Genomic DNA, 18,987 nt, shown 5'->3' on the forward strand with positions numbered 1-18,987 from the left:
AAAAACATTTCATATAAACATAATCATAAGCCAGCTTGCCTAATCTGAATGTGCCACTGTTCCATGTGTAGGGATAGACAAGTCTTTCAATGTACAAGAGTTGTCCTTTCATATAACTGATTTGCTGCTGCTCTGAATTTATCACATATCTTCTCTTGACACTCCAACATATTGTGTACATTTTGTTTGCTGCACCTTTAATAACTCTCTGCTGGTTGCACTTCAAATATTCCATATTTGCAAACAAACCTCAAATGCAAACAGTGATGTCTGGTGTTTAGAAATCTGTTGAAGTGCAGTTATACTGTACCTGTCTCAATAACGATGTAACTGCGGCAAAGGCTCAGAAAGGTACACACTTGAATTCTGTTATAACAGTAAAAATAAAAGTAAATGTAACTGTTAACAATAATGGGCATTAACTATACCCCCAAACAGCAAAGTTCTCAATCCATTTACTGCTACTGTATTTTTTGAATTTGGCTAATGAATAAAACATGGAGCTAATTGAAGGAGGAAATTCCATAAAGGAGTGGTGCAGTGGTTAACTATAGCTCCCATGGCTTTAATGCCAGACATATTAAAAGTAATAAAATGTGATTAGAGGTAGGTACAGATTTCGTTGTTTGTTCTAGAAGTATAGCTAATACTGGATTTAGCATTGGTCAAGTATACTGTATGTTCCATAATGAAATATATCAAGTTCTGTGTAGAATAAAACACTATGTTTAGTTAGAAATATATAGATTTTCTAGTGTAGCCAATAAAATATTGTCAAACAGCGTCAACAGAATTTATCTTTCATAGATAAGTAGGCTGTATGGGGTAATCTAAGAAAAGCTCTTTGATATGTTTTCTTAATTAAACCAATTCTTCTCCTAGGCTATCAATAAAGCTATGCAAAAGGACCATGAAGAGTACAACATTGGTGTCTTGGACATATATGGCTTTGAAATATTCCAGGTTAGTTCTTTTCAAAAAATCTCTTATAACTATCTTATTGCCCATAGTTTAACTAGGACTTCAGTTTGATTGACCTTGCAAAGGCACTGGATCCTTTCTGTAACACAGTGGTTGGGAACCAAGGATGTACTGTTATTTTGAAGGTTGCTTCACTCCTTAAAATAGTTTTTATAACAATGGAGTATGGTGGCATTCATAGCTAAGCAGGTTATTTTTCTTGACAAAAAAAAAAAAAATAAAAGCAAAGTGAAATTTATGCAATGGACACACATTATTAATGAAAATATACATCAGATTCATCTCTTTATTTACAGCCAATGTTTTTTGGATCGTCTGTTTATTTTTCCTTAAAAACCTTTTGATACAAACAACAATCATGGTGCCTTCTGCATGTTGTCTTACTTTTTGTTGAATAACTGAAGCCAAATTGAAACATGCAAATGTTATTTGATTAGATGTATCAGAATGATTTTTACTTGTAGCTAGCTTCATGAATACTTTATTTGCAATCATTATTTGATGTTGATTTGAAAACTCAGGCTGTATTTTTTTATGCAGGTGAAATTTTAATGTTTGTAAACATTTCGTCAAACACTCATTTTATGCCGTCGTTGTGTCTGTGTGCAAATGTGATGAAATTTTGACCAATATGTATGTGTATGAGTTGCAATCCACTTGTAAGGTCCTAATACAGATTGAAAACTGGACAAAAGTAGAGAGACCGAGTAAAGTTTGCAGCCAGTCTAAACAGAAACTCTTGATGACTGGTAATTCATGGACCAAATTGACAACTTTGTTTATCGATCCTTTAGCTGTTGAGGCATGTTGCATAGTTCTGACACCTTACAGCTCAAAGTGATTGTGCAGTTTGCCCATTTTTCTCCCCAGAACTTATACCTGGGTGGGATTTGTAGACAACTGTCTGCCAGTGTCCCATTGAGCATGGAGATGAGTTGGAACAAAGCCTTTCACGTACGCAGTTAGAATAGCCCAAGAGAGAGAGAATCAAGGAAGAGTCAGAATCTGAGTGGGATAGTGTTTCAGTACCAGATAATAATGTAACTGAATCTTGAGTTTTTGGTTTTTTTGAGTCAATATATACATATGTACAGTATCAACTCAACTCTTTTATATATATATATATATATATATATATATATATAATATAGTGGAAAGAATACACCTTGACACAAAAAAAGGTTTTGGGCAGCCTCCTGTATACTTGGGAGTGTGGCTGCAAAAATAGGCAAAAAAAAAAGATAAATGCAAGATAGTTATAGGACCAGTGTAGATTTTGACCCCTGGATGATAGGTCCAAAAACAGAACTCATTGAGAGAAGTACCCTAAGTTCTTGTCAATAAGCCGCGGCTTATCTAAGGAAAAAAGTTGTGAAAATGAAAAAATAGAATATCGGCTTATACATAAGTCCGGCTTATACATCCATCGCGGGGGTTGCGTTCCAGAGCCACCCGCGAAATAAGAATATCCGCGAAGTAGAAACCATATGTTTATATGGTTATTTTTATATTGTCATGCTTGGGTCACAGATTTGCGCAGAAACACAGGAGGTTGTAGAGAGACAGGAACGTTATTCAAACACTGCAAACAAACATTTGTCTCTTTTTCAAAAGTTTAAACTGTGCTCCATGACAAGACAGAGATGACAGTTCCGTCTCACAATTAAAAGAATGCAAACATATCTTCCTCTTCAAAGGAGTGAAGCAAACAAATCAATGTGTCTGTTTGGCTTTTAAGTATGCGAAGCACCGCGGCACAAAGCTGTTGAAGGCGGCAGCTCACACCCCCTCCGTCAGGAGCAGACAAAGAGAGAGAGAGGGAGAGTTTGTTTTTCAGTCAAAAATCAATACGTGCCCTTCGAGCTTTTAAGTATGCGAAGCACTGTGCAGCATGTCTTTTCAGGAATCAGCTTTACAAAAGATAGCAACGTGAAGATAATCTTTCAGCATTTTTAGACGAGCGTCCGTATCGTCTAGGTGTGCAAACAGCCCCCCTGCTCAATCCCCATACGTCAGGATCACAGATAGTCAGCACAAGAGAGAGAGAACAGTAAGCCGGGTAGCTTCTCAGCCATCTGCCAATAGCGTCCCTTGTATGAAATCAACTGGGCAAACCAACTGAGGAAGCATGTACCAGAAATTAAAAGACCCATTGTCCACAGAAATCCGCGATATATATTTAAATATGCTTACATATAAAATCACAATTTAAATGACGCTACGCGCTCGTGTTGACTCGGCGACGCCCAGAGCAGAAAGAACGCGCTCCGGCCGCTCCAACCGCGCCATGCGGGGAGTGAGAGAGATGGCAATATCTCACACTCTCTCCCCCCTTAAAGAAATTAAATGGGCGCGAGTGAGACCACTGACCTCCCTCCCTTCTATTAGTTATAGGTTATAGTACGTTCGGCTTATCCATGAGTCCGGCTTATCTATGATACGATTTTATTTTAAAAATTCGTATGATTTTTGGTCTCCGGCTAATACATGAGTCCGGCTTATAGACAAGAACTTAGGGTAATATGGCGGGTTTTAAAGTCAGGCAGGGGAAGTGACATCATCAGGACATGGACCGGAAGTGACATCATTGAGCCCAGGCAGAATGTCCCATGTTTGGTCTGTAGGGATAAAAGTGAAAGGATTAGCACACTCTGCCATTCGCTGGTTTGGCAAAGAAACACCTTCTTTCAAGCCCTTTAGCTGCCTCCCATGTGCACGTGTCTGACATGCCCCTCCTCAGCCCAGACCCATTGGTTCAGGCGTTTCTGATCAAGAGGGAGTGAACCCGAGAGAGCATCAGCATTGGTTTGGCGGTAAATGACCGAAAACTTGTAAGATCCAAAAGCCACCTTGTGACCCGAAGGTTTGATTCCCTGTGTCAGGCCATCCACTGTAACCAGGGTAAACTCATGGCCCAAGTGGTAATATCTCAGCTGAGTAATTGCCCATTTGATCGCCATGGCCTCCCTTTCCACTGCCGCATACCTGGTTTCCCACTCCAACAGTTTTGGCTCAGGAACATGATGGGGTATTCAACACCAGTGATGCTTTGGCTCAGCACGGCACCAAAACCTGTGTCTGAAGCGTCAGTCTAGATGGTGAAAGGCAAAGAAAAGTCCTAGCCGCATGAGGAGGTCATCCACATGTGACATTGGATAGGCGTCAAATTAGGAGACGCCTTGCAAAACCTCCAACTCCCATCAGGCTTTGCGACCAGGACAATAGGGCTGGACCAGGGATTGTGACTGTGCTCTGTCACACCTAGTTCCAGCATACACTTGATCTCCAACTCCACTTCTAACCTTTTTGCCTCAGGAAGTTGATATGGGCGTTTCTGGACGATCACCCCCACACTCAGTCACAATGTCTTGCACAGTCAGGGAGGTCCATCCGGTTTTCTCACTCACCACTTCCAGGACAGTCAGGATTACTGCTTCCAGCCTCCCATTGCTGTTGGGCAGTCAAATTAGGGCAAACGTTAAGGTCTATTTTATGAGCAAAGAGTGAGCGGGGCTGTCTGGAGAAGGGGTCTGGTTCCCTGTCCTTCAGCAGTTGCTTGACCGACAATTTGGTTGTTTCACAAAATAATCAACAAGCCCCTTTCTCCCCTTAACTTTGTATGGGCCTTGCTGATGTGCCAGTAATTTAAAGTGGGTGGTGGGATCTAGTACTGTTATCCGATCTCCTGCAGAGATGTGCCACAGTCATAACAGCAGACCTGAGCTACTTGCATCTTCTTTACTTGGGATTATAGAATGGATCGAATCTTTGTGAATCTATTGTGTGTAGAGTTGGGGGGTATGACCAAAATTCTATATCACGGTATTTTTCTAAATTCTGCCGGTTTCACGGTATTAGACGGTATTTTTTCCCCCATGCATGCGTGGATGTTAACCACATTTTCCACTGCAATTACTGCAGTAGACTGGCTAAGAATAACCTATTCGACTGTTATGAGAATTGTACATTGTACAAAAAGACATTTTATTGTGTACACAAGTATTAATCCAGGTTTGCATGGCCCCATAAAGTGATAGTTTTCAAGGGGGTGGCACTAAAGAGAAGGAATCACATTGCATGGCAGATGCAGTCAAAATATAGAACCTTTTAATTGAACACATTTTGCAAAAGCTTAAACTTATGATTTTGACAACATATTTTCAACCATCCAAAGAGGCATTTAGACTTAGTAAAATATCCAGAGGTGTTTGTCAAAAGTTGGATTGCACTGAACACGTCTTAGAAAAGGAATAAATAGTAAATATTTTTTGTAAACCAACTACACTTTCTGTTAATGTTAACAATCTCTGGCCACTGACACGTTAAAGTGACTTTTTAAACAATTTTACCATCATTAAACTGCATAATATTTAAACTAATAACAATAAAATACATAATAGTATTACTGATAGTTGCACCATTACTTCAAGGCTTCAAGCCCAGGTGCATTACACAGTGTTCACCAAATTAAAATAAAACAAGTGCAACTTGGTGATGACATCTTACCAACTGTACCATCATTTAGGCAAACTGCATTAATATGGACTTTGCTTCAAGCTAAGCTATATACATAAATAATAAAAACTGCAACTTGCATTTATAATGCTGTTTGTGGTATAGCCCTATGGAAGCGCATTAGGGCCACTGTGAAGAAAAAAAAATATGGACACAGAAGAAAAAAACAAACTATATGTCGAGAATAAATTCAACATGTTGACTTTATTCTTGACATTTCCACTTTAATGTTGACGCTTATGTCAAGATTAAAGTCGACATTTCCACTTTATTCTCATAGTTTATTTTATAATTAAAGTAGAATGTTGTAAACTAAACTTCATCCTAAAATCAATGTTTAATTTACTAGATTTTCTCAAACCCCATCATAAGTTAATGCAGCACATCAAATACTTTAAGTGTTCCCCGACCCAGTCGTTAATCACTACGCTTCTTAAACTGACTTCCTACGCACTAAGAGCAGGCGCCTGCAGCAATCACCGCGCAGAATCCATTCACTTCATGATATTCCTGCTCTCTACCAAAACCCCAGTTCTTATCTTTCCTTTTTCTTTCTCCACATTACCAATCACCACACGATAAACATCTTTGTGAAATTAAAACTAGTTATTAACTTAGCCGACGGAGTGTTCAGAACTTTAAAAATATCTTCGTTATACATGTTTAATTATGCCATCCATTCAGAGTTGCGCCCATCTCTGAACGAGTCGCCAGCACATTGCAGGATGAATTCAAGCAAAACATACACTAGCAAGTACAAAAACAAGTACAACTTGGCTTGCAGTATTATCCAGAAGTATAGAAACAGTATTTACACATCTGACCTTTTAAAACTAAAGTATGTCCAGGCGACGGACGTGACTCCTTTTTTTCGGCAAAAGTTCTTCTGTTGTTCATGTTCAACTTTATCGTCGGCTTCAGTTTCGGAATGCTCTCTGTCCATTTTTCACATTTCACAGAACTTTAATTTATTTGCGCATTTATTTAATATTTTAATTTTGTCCGAAATAGTCTTCCATATACCTATGCTACCGCCCACTATTTGGTGGTGTAGCAGTGAAAAAGAGCCCTAGTGCAACAAATCTGTGTTTAGCGGTGTAGCAGTGAAAAAGGTCCCCACTCGAAGAGTTTCCCGCTGCGCCACGTTCCGAACGTTGTCTATGCAATTTAAACCGGTGTTGCGGTATAAGAAAAATCCATATCATAACAAAAATAAAAAACGGTTTTCGGTATGAACCGGTATACCGCCCAGCACTAATTGTGTGACTATGAAATATACTCATATATTTGTGAAGGGGAGGCCCTCCTCCTCTCAAACTTCCTTTAAAATTACCAATATGCCCCAGGCTGTTGTCCATACAATAATTCAAATGGAGAGAACCCCGTAGAGGGTTGTGGGACTTCCCAATATGAAAAAAGGATGAGGGGGAGGAGCTGATCCCAGTTCCTTCCATCCTCGCTGACCACCTTACGCAACATTTGTTTGAGGGTCTGATTAAACCTGTCTACTAGACCACGGGTGGGCAATGTCGGACCTGGAGAGCCACAGTGGCTACAGGTTTTCATTCCAACCCAATTAATCAATTTGAGATTAAATATGAATCAGTTGGGTCAAATCCTGTGTTTTGTGGCTTAATGGGTTATGCCCTCTTCCTCCATTTCTGTCAATAAAAGCTTCAGGTAACTTTGGGTTGACATCCCCATCTCAGTAAAGGGCATACACATCTTCAGTTACCATTTGGATCATTTTTGAGACTAGAGCCTCCATTCTGTTTTCATCCAGTCTTAATGTGTTCTTGCACTCTGGCATCCGTGCTATTAAAATAAGTACAATATTATTCTTTGCTTTATATTCCATGGTTTCACAAGCTCCTGACTCAAGATGCAAGATGCCATTGCAGCCCTTTCCAATTTGTAATTTTATCTCTGGGATTTCACCTTGTTCTGCATTTGGAATTGAAACTTTTCATTTTCTAATATCATTCTTGCACATATATCTCTAACCCTTTCATCTCTGTCTGTACCTAATTAACATTGTCAAATATTGCTCCTAATTATCAACACACCCAACCAGTGTTTCTGCACTAGCCTTTTTTCTTACTGCCAGCAACCACCATTTGATGGGCTATTCACCCGAGACACATGACTTTGAGTTCTTCTAATGTTCTAACCTTCTCAGCCCATGTGTGGCCTTTTTTCCTTCTGTAAATATTTTACTGTTAGTCCAGTAAAACACGTTTCTCTGTCTTGGTATTCTTCTAGCAAATTTCCTTCATACTAGAAAGCCCTGGTCGCTATTGTTTTGTGAGGAGCTCTTTCAAAGATACATTATAGTCTTATATCAACCTTATGCATCTTGTTCTGTAGAATTTTGGGTATGCTCTTGCCATTTACTGTAGGTTTCACACTCTTCTACTTTGACCCGTGATTATATTGGAAAAGACATGAAAAAGCCAAATGCAGTTAAGTAGTGACCAGAGACAATACTGTATAATTTCGAGGATTAATAGTTACATTTTGAATTTCAACATCCTATTTAATGTATAATTGTGAAAGAGTGTCGAACCTGCATCAGCTTGGCAAAGCAATGCCAACATTGATAGTTATGTGAAACCTTTGCTAATGATGTCTGTTCCCAAATCCCCGTAAATATTAGGATCACCCTTCAACATTACATGACCATTATTTATAGATAGACTACCAGAAGCACCCACCATTGCCCAGGAATGTTGCTATAATAGGTTAAGGCAGTGGTTCTCAAACTGTGGGGCGGGCCCCCCTAGGGGGGCACGAAATAACAAAAAGGGGGGGCGCAAAGATGTGGAAAAAAGAAAACAAGAATCAAAAATATGAAAAATTCATCTATTGAAACCAAAACAAATTAACTTAAACTACATTCTGATACTAGAAAAATAAATATAGAGTTAGATAAATGTCGATAAAAGTTAAGTAGGTATAATAAAATATGCATCTATGATACAGTATATCATTAATTAAAAAAGCTCCTTTCAAAAAAACGTTAGGGGGGGCGCGATTAAAACCGTTATGAAAACTCAGGTCGCAAATACTTAAAGGTTGAGAAACGCTGAGTTAACACTAGAATTACCAGAGTCTACGAAAAAACTCGTAGACCACCTTAAAACCATTCACACCTCTCCACCAGCGTCCTTTGTCCTCTAAATGTGCCGATAAAAACAAGCTGCAAGCAGCTGGCTATTCCATCCCCCCACCGACTTACAACGTGCACGAGCATCTCCCAGCTCATGCCTTGATTGATTATCTGGGAGTGAAGTGGAGTTTTAGAGTGGAAATAATCGATCGTTATTTGGAACACACACATTTCATATGTGTTCCGTTTCTACAGTAATCTGTGTAAACACATTGTTAAAACAGAAACTTTTTCATATTTTAGTAATAAATGTTACAAAATGTAGGCATAAACTATAGAATGTGTGAAGCAGCATGAAGTCCAAACATCAAATAAACACTTTCACAAAAGGTTCAAGAACAATACAACAGCTTTCGTGGCGTAGCGGTAAGATTTGCTGTCTCAGAGCGCACCAGACTTAGTGTCCATCAGATACCTGAGTTCGATTCTCCATTGAGGAGAAAGTGTTTTTTTTTTTTGGTTTTTTTTCTTTTTAACCTCAAACGGACATAAAATTTATAAATTGGTATGCACTGTCAGTTAATGTGATCGTTATATTTTCATGTGGGATGCTCCTTTTAGAATATTTTTTAACAATTGAGAGTGCAATTAACCTGAACAAGTGTCCTTATAACTGTTATTTTTAAGATCCATAACACACAGACAGACAGGCAGAAAAGTCGCTAGATATATAAATAAACAGGGAAGGCACATGAACTGAAAAAAAAAAAAAGATCATCATGTGCGTTGATCCTGCTGCACTGAATAAGCTCAAGTGCTCTAACATTCCCCCCCCCCCCCCAATCTGACTCTAAGTAACAGCGCAAGTACAGATGCAAACCAAGTGTATGTGTGTACTGTATAATATTAACAAAAAGAGCAGCTAACTACTGAAAACAGCAAATAAAAGGGTGAGTGGGGATCGAACTGGAGACTATTGATCACACTTGGTTTGCGTCTGTACTTGCGCCGTTTCTTAGAGTCAGATCTTGGGGATGTTGGAGCGCGTGAGCTTATTCAGTGCTGCAGGATCAACGCACATGTTGATCTTTTTTTTTCTTTCAGTAATAGCGCCAACATAAATCCACACCTGATCTGACGCTGTTCGTTTTCAAATAATATTGTATTAGTGCGATGATGTTTTCACATATATTGTCTCTTTCTTTCAGGTGTGTAATAGGAACCACAGCATAGAGAGAAGTGTGTACATTGTATCAGGTACACACGTTGTAAATGTAGGAAAGACGATCCTTGCATGTGTGTGAACAGTTAACATTTGAATCTGATGATTGCATATAGCGCTGAACTTACTGCTCTGTACTATTCTATCCTCTGCATGTCCTGGAGTACAAAAAAAGCAGCATACAGCAACATGTGGGGACTGGCAAGATCGGGGAAAAAAAACACGCAGTCACGTTGTATGTATTGTGATTTAGAGAGAATAAAAGTTTAAAAAAAAAAAAAAAAGGTAAGTTTTACAAGTCCTATAAATGCACACCATGTGTTACAGACGCAAACCAAATGTATGTGTGTACTGTATAATATTAACAAAAGGAACAGCTCACTACTGAAAAAGTGGGAAAAATATAGGAGTGAGTGGGATCGAACCGGGGACTCTTGATTTCAAGACAGCAAATCTTACCGCTATGCCAATGAAGCTGCTGTCTACTCCTTGAATCTTTTGTGAAAGTGTTTACTTAATCTTTGGACTTCATGCATCATACATTATATAGTTTATGCCTACATTTTGTCATTTACAACTAAAATATGAAAAACATTTCTGTTTTAAAAATGTGTTTACACAGATTACTGTAGAAACGGAACACACATGAAATGCGTGTGTTCCAAATAGCAATCTATTATTTCCACTCTGAAACTCCAGCACTTCAGTCACTCCCAGGTAATCAAACAAGGCATGAGCTGGGAAAACTTAGTGAACGTTCTGCGGCGGTGGGGGATGGAATAGCCGGCTGCTTGCTGCTCGTCTTAATTGGCACATTTAGAAGACAAAAGAGAGGTGAGAACGGTTTTAAGGTGGGCCGGATCTACGAGTTTTTCCGTAGACTGGTAATTCTAGTGTTAAGGTGAAAAAAGGAGATTTTTTTTTTTATTTTTATAACTGTTGTCCATTTAGTCATTGCTGGCTGAAATACATGTGACCCACCTGTAATGTATACTACTTCTCTATCAATTTATTTTCTCTCATTAGTCTAGAATTTGTTCTTTTTATGTGTGATTTTATTGATATAATTATGGTAACTCCTTGCTGCGTTGAAACCTTTAACACTACTTATTAGTATTTCCTGGTTTACTGAGACTTCCTGAATAGATGTTTAAATCCACATTAGTAACCTTTATGGCTTGTTAAATAATTTAATCTATCAACTGTGGAAAGTATCTACAGTAAGTTGGGGTCTAAGGTATTGGGGAGGATTGTGATTCACAAACATTGCCACATGTTGCAGGAGGCAGTACCAGTGGTGGTATTCAATATTTTTATAAAGATGAAGCAGTTTATTTTTCAGATTTGATTTTAAAATTGCTACAAGTCACCATGCGGTATTGGCATTAAAGTGTAATATTAGAACTGCATCATCATTAAATGGAGTTCAGTAAAAATCTACCATCAATAATAAGTAAAATTTACAGTTTACATAGTCATTCTCTTTCTACCATATTTAGAACAGCAATTCTATATGCACTAAAATCTTAAAGCATTTACAAATACATCATACTGAAATCTTCAGAAGTTTCAATCATACCGTGTTATGGAGTTTTGGCCATACTGTGCACTCCTGTTTGGAAACCATTTTTATTTTCCTTTAACCTGATACATTTGTTTCACTTTTTGTTACATTATAATTCCTCATCTCCCTGAATACATTTTACCATTCATTTTTTTCTCTTTTAAAGTGCATTTTCTAGAGAAGTCAAACAATCAGTCTTTCTCATAAGTCTGTAGAATATTCTTCTCTTTAAATTGTTTCTTTCCAAGATTACTCACTCAAAAGTTTTTCCAAATCAATATTATGACAACAGCTGTAGAAGTTCCATATGTCAGATCTGTGCCTCATGTCAATTATCACATGATCAATTTGGTTCTGTGGATTTCTACCAGGAGACCACCATGTTACCTTGTAGATGCACTCACGTGGTATCCATGAACTACATATGGTCATTCCTTTGCTCATTGCAAAGCACATTAGCCTAAATCCACTATCATTGGTGTCTTCATGTAAGCTCTTATTCCTATGATGGATATATACACTGGCTCCCTCCCAGTCTGGGTATTTACATCTCTAAGCATGATATCAAGATATGGAGCTGTTTTAATATTCTACCTTATTGTAGAAGGTCTCTTTTTCTTTATTTTCATGTTTCTCAGTAGGATCATGCATGTATATCAGTTACATCCATGCTTTTAAACATAAAGCATAAAGATGCTTATTTCAGACTCTTAAAGCATGGGGACTTGTTTCTGGGATAGAATAACATATAATCTTTGAATTGTATTATGTTGGTCCCCTTCCATTAAATCTCTTGAACTTCACTGTTCCTATATACTTGGCTAGCTTATTTACTAGGCTTCTAAGAGCACCTTTTCTGTAAAGACTGAAAACATTGCAGGTCGCCATGAAAGTGGTTCAATACGCTGCAGTTGTTCTCTGTGTGTGCTTTGCGAACTGGAGTGTAGCTACACATCTCAGTCTGATCTCAAAGGAACACCCATTTCTCTGCAATATTTCATATATTTTACAACCAAGCCACACCGTCAACCCTCTTTCCTTTGAATTTTCCTTTCTTTGTCTGTTTCACATTTAATGTTCTGTGCAGCTTGCCTCCTCATCTCTTTCTCCTTTGCAGGGCAGCTACCCTTTTTCACTCACTGCCAGCCCCAGTTCTCTGTGCGATTACAACATCAGCTTGTACAGTGGTACTGTTCTGCTTGTGCCATTCTTGTGCATAAACTGCATGCTTCATCTCTGAAAGCAATCACAGCTGTGGCAAATGATAAATATAGAGAAACAAAAAAGCATGTGTTGGTTAATTTTCTTTTTTCTGGTAACATCTCCAAATTTCAATAAAATCTGTCAAGGCTTTTTTTTTTTTTTTTTTTTTTTTTGGGGGGGGGCCATAGGCAGATTGTGGTATAGTGGGTTCGTGGCTCAGAAGAGAGGGACATTTTTAAAAAATAAATAATTAATTGGCCGGCTCAGTCTCCATGGTGTGTGCGCTCATGCAGCTGCAGTTAGTTAGTGGAGTAATTGGGGCGAGATGCACCTGCACGTTTAGGTGTGGACTTTCTGGATTGCTTCATTGGCTTCCTGCAGCGGCTTATAAGAATTGATTGGCACGACAAAGAAAAGAAAAGAAAAAAGGCAGATCGGAAAGAAAAGTGAAAGGAGGTTAAAAGATGAAGAGAGGCATGAGCAAGGGTGACATCCGGTGTGAGTGCCAAAAAGGCAGAGAAGGCAGACAGCCAGGACAAAGTCCATCGGAGCATGTGAACGGTGATCAGGGCTGATGGGCCCCTGTTGTAGCAACTCCCCTAAAAGAGGCAGCACAACTGCAGGGTAGTGAGAGGTGTTCAGCAGGTGGTACCATGGACCATGAGGACGCAAGCCTGGCAGCAGGAGTAAGAGGCTGGATAGGGTGCCCTGCCTGAAGCCAGAAAGGGCTATATGGAGTCTGAGCCTAGGAGCAGCACTAAAGGTGAGCTGAACTTCAGATTAGGCGCCTGCTTGGCAGCAAGACACAGTGTTGGGTTAAGCCAAGGTGATGTCAGTATTTAAGAACTGCATCCAGGCTCATTGTTTATAAGGACAGTTTCCTACAGTGTTTTAACGGATTATTTATTTGATCATTTGAACTTTTTGAGGGCTGAATATTTTTTCAGTTTTCTGAAAAGCACACAAAGCAATGGTTTCACACATAAATCAACATAAAACGTCTGGTGCTGTGTGCTGTGGCTGCTGTTGGCACATGTTCGGCATCTTTGGAGGCACAGGAGCACCTCGATGGCCAGCAGGAATGCACGGTGGGCCGGCTGCCTGGCTGTATTCGTGCAGCAGGTGGGTGGCGGTGGCAGTCACAGTGTGATGCAATATGGTTTGCACCTCTTGTCACCATAAGTGGTGGTCCTCCCAGGTGAACGCTTCTGTAGGCGTATCAGCTACATGAACGTGTTCAACACCACGATCAGCAGGGGACCAATCAGCCGATGCTGGTCCCTCACTTTTGTTTTTGACAGCCATCTCCAGATCATTTGCATCAAATTCCAAGTCCGACAAGTCAGAGTCCAGTTCAGCAATAATACGTAAAACATCCATGGAGTATTTTAATTTTCACATTCGTGTTAATCTCTCACCATAAGTCATTTTAGAGGGTGTTTGCTTTTTGCTACTACATGCAGGGAATCGAGGTTAAATCAGCAAAGGCTACTTAACTTTTTCCTTCTAGCAAAGAGAGTTGAACTAAAACGTAAGGACGGGTTTTGTCACAGTTTACAGCCAATTTCCATCCTCTACCCCTGAATTTCATTAAAAGTTGACATCAGCCCCAAAGGAGTTAACCTCCATAGCTCACTTTATATAGGATTATTTATTTACTGAACTTTACACTGAACGTTTTGGACACTTGTTCTGTTTGTTTTTTTTTAATAAAAGCACTGAGCACTGTTTCAACCTTCCCTATGCTTTATGTGGTGTCCTCATTACCTGGCTCATCCCTCAAAATGTTATCAGCGGTGGCGGGTTCAAGAGGCTTTCGGTGGGGCCAGCCCACACCGTCACACAAATAATAAATTTCTAACATGTTGTGTTTCACTTAAACTTTTGACCCATGTAATTAAATGTTTTTACCTCTGGGGTTGATTTTTCTAGTGCTTGAAATCGAATAAAATTACTGCCAGTACTATGTTTTGAAGTCTTCTTAAACAACACTTTTGACTTCTGCATTTACAACAGGGGCTCAAAATGGCATATTTGTTTGGTAGACTTTTGTGGCGAGTGTGTAAACAATACTAATAACACAACCGAGGAAGCAAGATTTGTTGCTATACAAGGCTGCACGGATCTTCCCTTGTGCACATGACACATGGTACCATGGGTTTCAAATTTATCACGAATATGTGCCATTGTCTGGTGTGTTGGTTACTCTGTTGCAAATTCACATCTCCATTGTCATTGTACTTCAGCAACATTCTCAAATTTAAACCACAACTTTGACATGGTCTTGTGCTCCTCGAATGATAACCATACTGCTGTCATTTTGTTCGAGGGTCCTACCTTCTATATGGTGATGCTAGTCATTCACATAATGATTTGTTATATTAATGAGGATTTTTATGTTGAAAAGCAGATACTTGCAATGTTGTTTCTTTTTAAATGAACCTGCCTTTCATTACGATACTTTCCTCAAAAACTGGGACGTCACTGTTTAATTAGTGTAGTAGCAGCATGTAATATTGTGTTACTATCAGATAGATAGATAGATAGATCAAAGTACTTCTCAAACTTGGTATATATTAATATTGTTACTTTTAATGCTTTTTTTTATATAACCAGTACACCAAACTATAAGGTTGTGTTTGCATAATTTCTTAATCTTTTCTTGCTGTAATTTAAGATGTTATCATGTACTTTAACTTTTACATACACATACGTTTGTTTTCTTAATATAGCAGAACCCCATTTTAACATTTCCACGTTTAACATCTTCCCACATTTTACATTTTTGAATGGTAAATGGTGGTGATGGCTGAATTTTCAGAAGGAACATTAATTTTGGAAAAACAATTTGTATTTGTGTTATACTTACACAGATATTTGCAAAATAAAATTTATCAGTAGTTTACTGTTTTTACTGTATTAAGAAAAAAATGACATTTTATTAGTGTGCTGTATTTTTATTGTAACAAATAAAGATATTACATTTAACAATTTCATATTTTTGAACTGGTTTCCTGCACAATGATGGTTGTACTGTAATCCGTCCAAACAGAATACAGGATATGCAGTTGGCAAGACAAGGTGCATTTTACATTGTACTGTTAATTAAAAAATTACTAATTGGAATTATAATATCAAAGGTAATCATCAGTTATTAATTTTGTCATAATCGTGCACCCCTTTTAAAATGAAATGGCGCCACATAAATGTGCAACCTGTAAACATCAATGCTGTATGTTATAAGTTAAATTAAACCACACTTGCTTTTGATCTAAACCCTCCAAAACTTTGTAATTGTAAAACATTACGGATCAAAGTATTACATTTAATCTGATTGAAGCTACCATTTTTACAAGATGTGAAATTATTTATTTATTTATATATATATATATATATATATATATATATATATATATATATATACACCCAAAATTCCCACTATTATTCCTCCTAATAATCTAATTCAACTCATCTTCTGATGCATCCGATTAACCGATGAAGCTATGTTGTAATAGGAAATTTTTCAGGTGAAGAAGAGTAACACAGGCATACTTGTATGTAAAAACCAACTTTGACTAAACTGGCAGTGTGCACGTTTACTTTATTGTATGCTTTGTATAAAATAGTTATGCTTTGTTCTAATTTTATTTGAAGCTCTCATCTACAATAAAATAATTCTAAAATAATTTTTTATTTTCATGTGTACCTTCATTTTTTTCTTATTGCAGAAAAATGGATTTGAGCAATTCTGCATCAACTTTGTAAATGAGAAGCTGCAGCAGATTTTTATTGAATTAACTCTGAAAGCTGAACAGGTACGTGCTTTACGTGATAGAGCATGTCTGACATTTGTATAATTTACTGATAAAGCCTTCTTTTTGCTGCAGGAGGAATATGTGCAAGAAGGGATAAGGTGGACTCCTATTGAATATTTTAATAACAAAATTGTTTGTGATCTCATTGAGAGCAAAGTGGTGAGTAACATCTCTGCAAAGGAAAAATTTGGTTTGCACTCCTGTAGTTTTTACATTAAATAACCTTACTACCTGAATCCTTTTCTTTTGAGTTGCAGTAATTAAACTTTGCTCTCAATGTAATTGAAATTACTTTATATGCTCTTATACACAATCTGAGTTACCTTCCATTTGTTATAAGTGGTATCGCCTTTATCTATCCATCCATCCATCCATTCTCTTCCGCTTATCCGAGGTCGGGTCGCGGGGGCAGCAGCTTGAGCAGAGATGCCCAGACTTCCCTCTCCCTGGCCACTTCTTCTAGCTCTTCCGGGAGAATCCCAAGGCGTTCCCAGGCCAGCCGGGAGACATAGTCCCTCCAGCGTGTCCTGGGTCTTCCCCGGGGCCTCCTCCCGGTTGGACGTGCCTGGAACACCTCACCAGGGAGGCGTCCAGGAAGCATTCTGATTAGATGCCCGAGCCACCTCATCTGACTCCTCTCGATGCGGAGGAGCAGCGGCTCTACTCTGAGCCCCTCCCGGATGACTGAGCTTCTCACCCTATCTTTAAGGGAGAGCCCAGACACCCTGCGGAGGAAACTCATTTCAGCCGCTTGTATTCGCGATCTCGTTCTTTCGGTCACTACCCATAGCTCATGACCATAGGTGAGGGTAGGAACATAGATCGACCGGTAAATTGAGAGCTTTGCCTTATGGCTCAGCTCCTTTTTCACCACGACAGACCGATGCAGAGCCCGCATCACTGCGGACGCCACAACGATCCGCCTGTCGATCTCATGCTCCATTCTTCCCTCACTCGTGAACAAGACCCTGAGATACTTGAACTCCTCCACTTGAGGCAGGATCTCGCTCCCAACCCTGAGAGGGCACTCCACCCTTCTCCGGCTGAGGACCATGGTCTCGGATTTGGAGGTGCTGATTCCCATCCCAGCCGCTTCACACTCAGCTGCGAACCGATCCAGAGAGAGCTGAAGATCACGGCCTGATGAAGCAAACAGGACAACATCATCTGCAAAAAGCAGTGACCCAATCCTGAGTCCACCAAACCGGACCCCCTCAACACCCTGGCTGCGCCTAGAAATTCTGTCCATAAAAGTTATGAACAGAATCGGTGACAAAGGGCAGCCCTGGTGGAGTCCAACTCTCACTGGAAACGGGTTCGACTTACTGCCAGCAATGCGGACCAAGCTCTGACACCGGTTGTACAGGGACTTTATCTAGTTACAGAAAAATTTCTCAATCATTCATTCCTCATTGCTTCCAGTTTTTAAAGTGTGAGAAAAGCCAAGGGCTTGTGTGCTAATAAAATATTATTCAAGTTTTATGTCCATACATTTCTGGCTTCAGTCAAAATGTTGGGTCGGATTTAAGACATTTGGCTATCATAGATGTATTGCACTTTGCCATTGCAAGTACTGAATTTTATCCAAGTCCTGCCAGATTTTGGAGACTGTTGTTTGTGAACTACCCCCAAACTTCACAATTTTATTAAATATTTTTGTATCTAGATCATTTACATACAGTATATCCCTGTAGCACTCTATCGAGCCTATCAATATAGACCAAAAATACAGTACCTACTTAAACTCTCTGCTTTCTGCCCTGTAACCAGTCAGGAACATTAAGCGCACAATAACTCATAGCCTGTTGTTGCTGTTGTATACAGTACAGTAAACATACCTTTTTATGTGGCTCTTATCAAATGCTTTTTGGAAATGAAAGCAACTATGTCACACAAATATAACAACATTCTTTAATACAACCTTGTGTTTTATGACTGCATTAGATTTAAGGCAGGAACCAGTCCAAGACCAGGGTGCCAGTCCACTGAATGGCCCAGACATGAATGCTCACATAAACGGTTACAAAGGGCCTATTTGGAAATGTTAGATAATCTAATCTGCACAAGTTTTGGGATGTAGGAAGAAAACTGGAGTAGCAAGGGGAAACCCCATGCAGACACTGGGAGAATGTGCAGTTCCACATAGGCAATAAGTGTGTGTGAGATTCAAATTTAGTTCACTGGATCTGTGAGGTGTCTGCTATCCACTGCATCTCCATGCCACCTTATTATACAAATTTAGATCATGCTAGCCATCTCCTAAAATGTTATTGTATAAGTAGTTTCTCATTTTATTTCTTAATATGAGGTCCTTGATTCAAGAGAATGTAGAAATGAAACTTCATGTTGACTGCCATTTTTCTTTAGAAACCTACTTAATAGCTAGTTATTTCCCCATTTGTCTTTGGGAAAGCTTCAGTATGTTTGAACATGGACTTGGCAAGCTCTCGAAAAAACAGCTCTGGGACACTGGACTGTTTTGACTGCTGTGTGTTCTTTAATCAATGCTAGTGGAGGGTCTCTACTTCAGTTTTTTTTTTTTTTTTTTTTAGTTTTCAAATACCATATATCCCATATG

At 39.0% G+C, this 18,987-nt stretch overlaps 1 protein-coding gene across 1 annotated transcript in view; it reads left to right on the plus strand.

Moving 5' to 3' along the window:
* The window catches only part of myo1eb (myosin IEb), a 99,605-nt gene that overhangs the window by 44,071 nt on the left and 36,547 nt on the right, over nt 1-18,987 (plus strand). The window contains exons 11-13 of the mRNA XM_028793949.2: nt 883-963; nt 16,323-16,409; nt 16,482-16,568. Of these exons, the coding sequence (XP_028649782.1) occupies nt 883-963; nt 16,323-16,409; nt 16,482-16,568 (255 nt within the window). The remainder of the gene's footprint in view (nt 1-882; nt 964-16,322; nt 16,410-16,481; nt 16,569-18,987) is intronic.

The sequence above is a fragment of the Erpetoichthys calabaricus genome, chromosome 2 (genome assembly GCF_900747795.2).
Source record: "Erpetoichthys calabaricus chromosome 2, fErpCal1.3, whole genome shotgun sequence".
In the NCBI taxonomy this organism is placed as follows: Eukaryota; Metazoa; Chordata; class Cladistia; order Polypteriformes; family Polypteridae; genus Erpetoichthys; species Erpetoichthys calabaricus.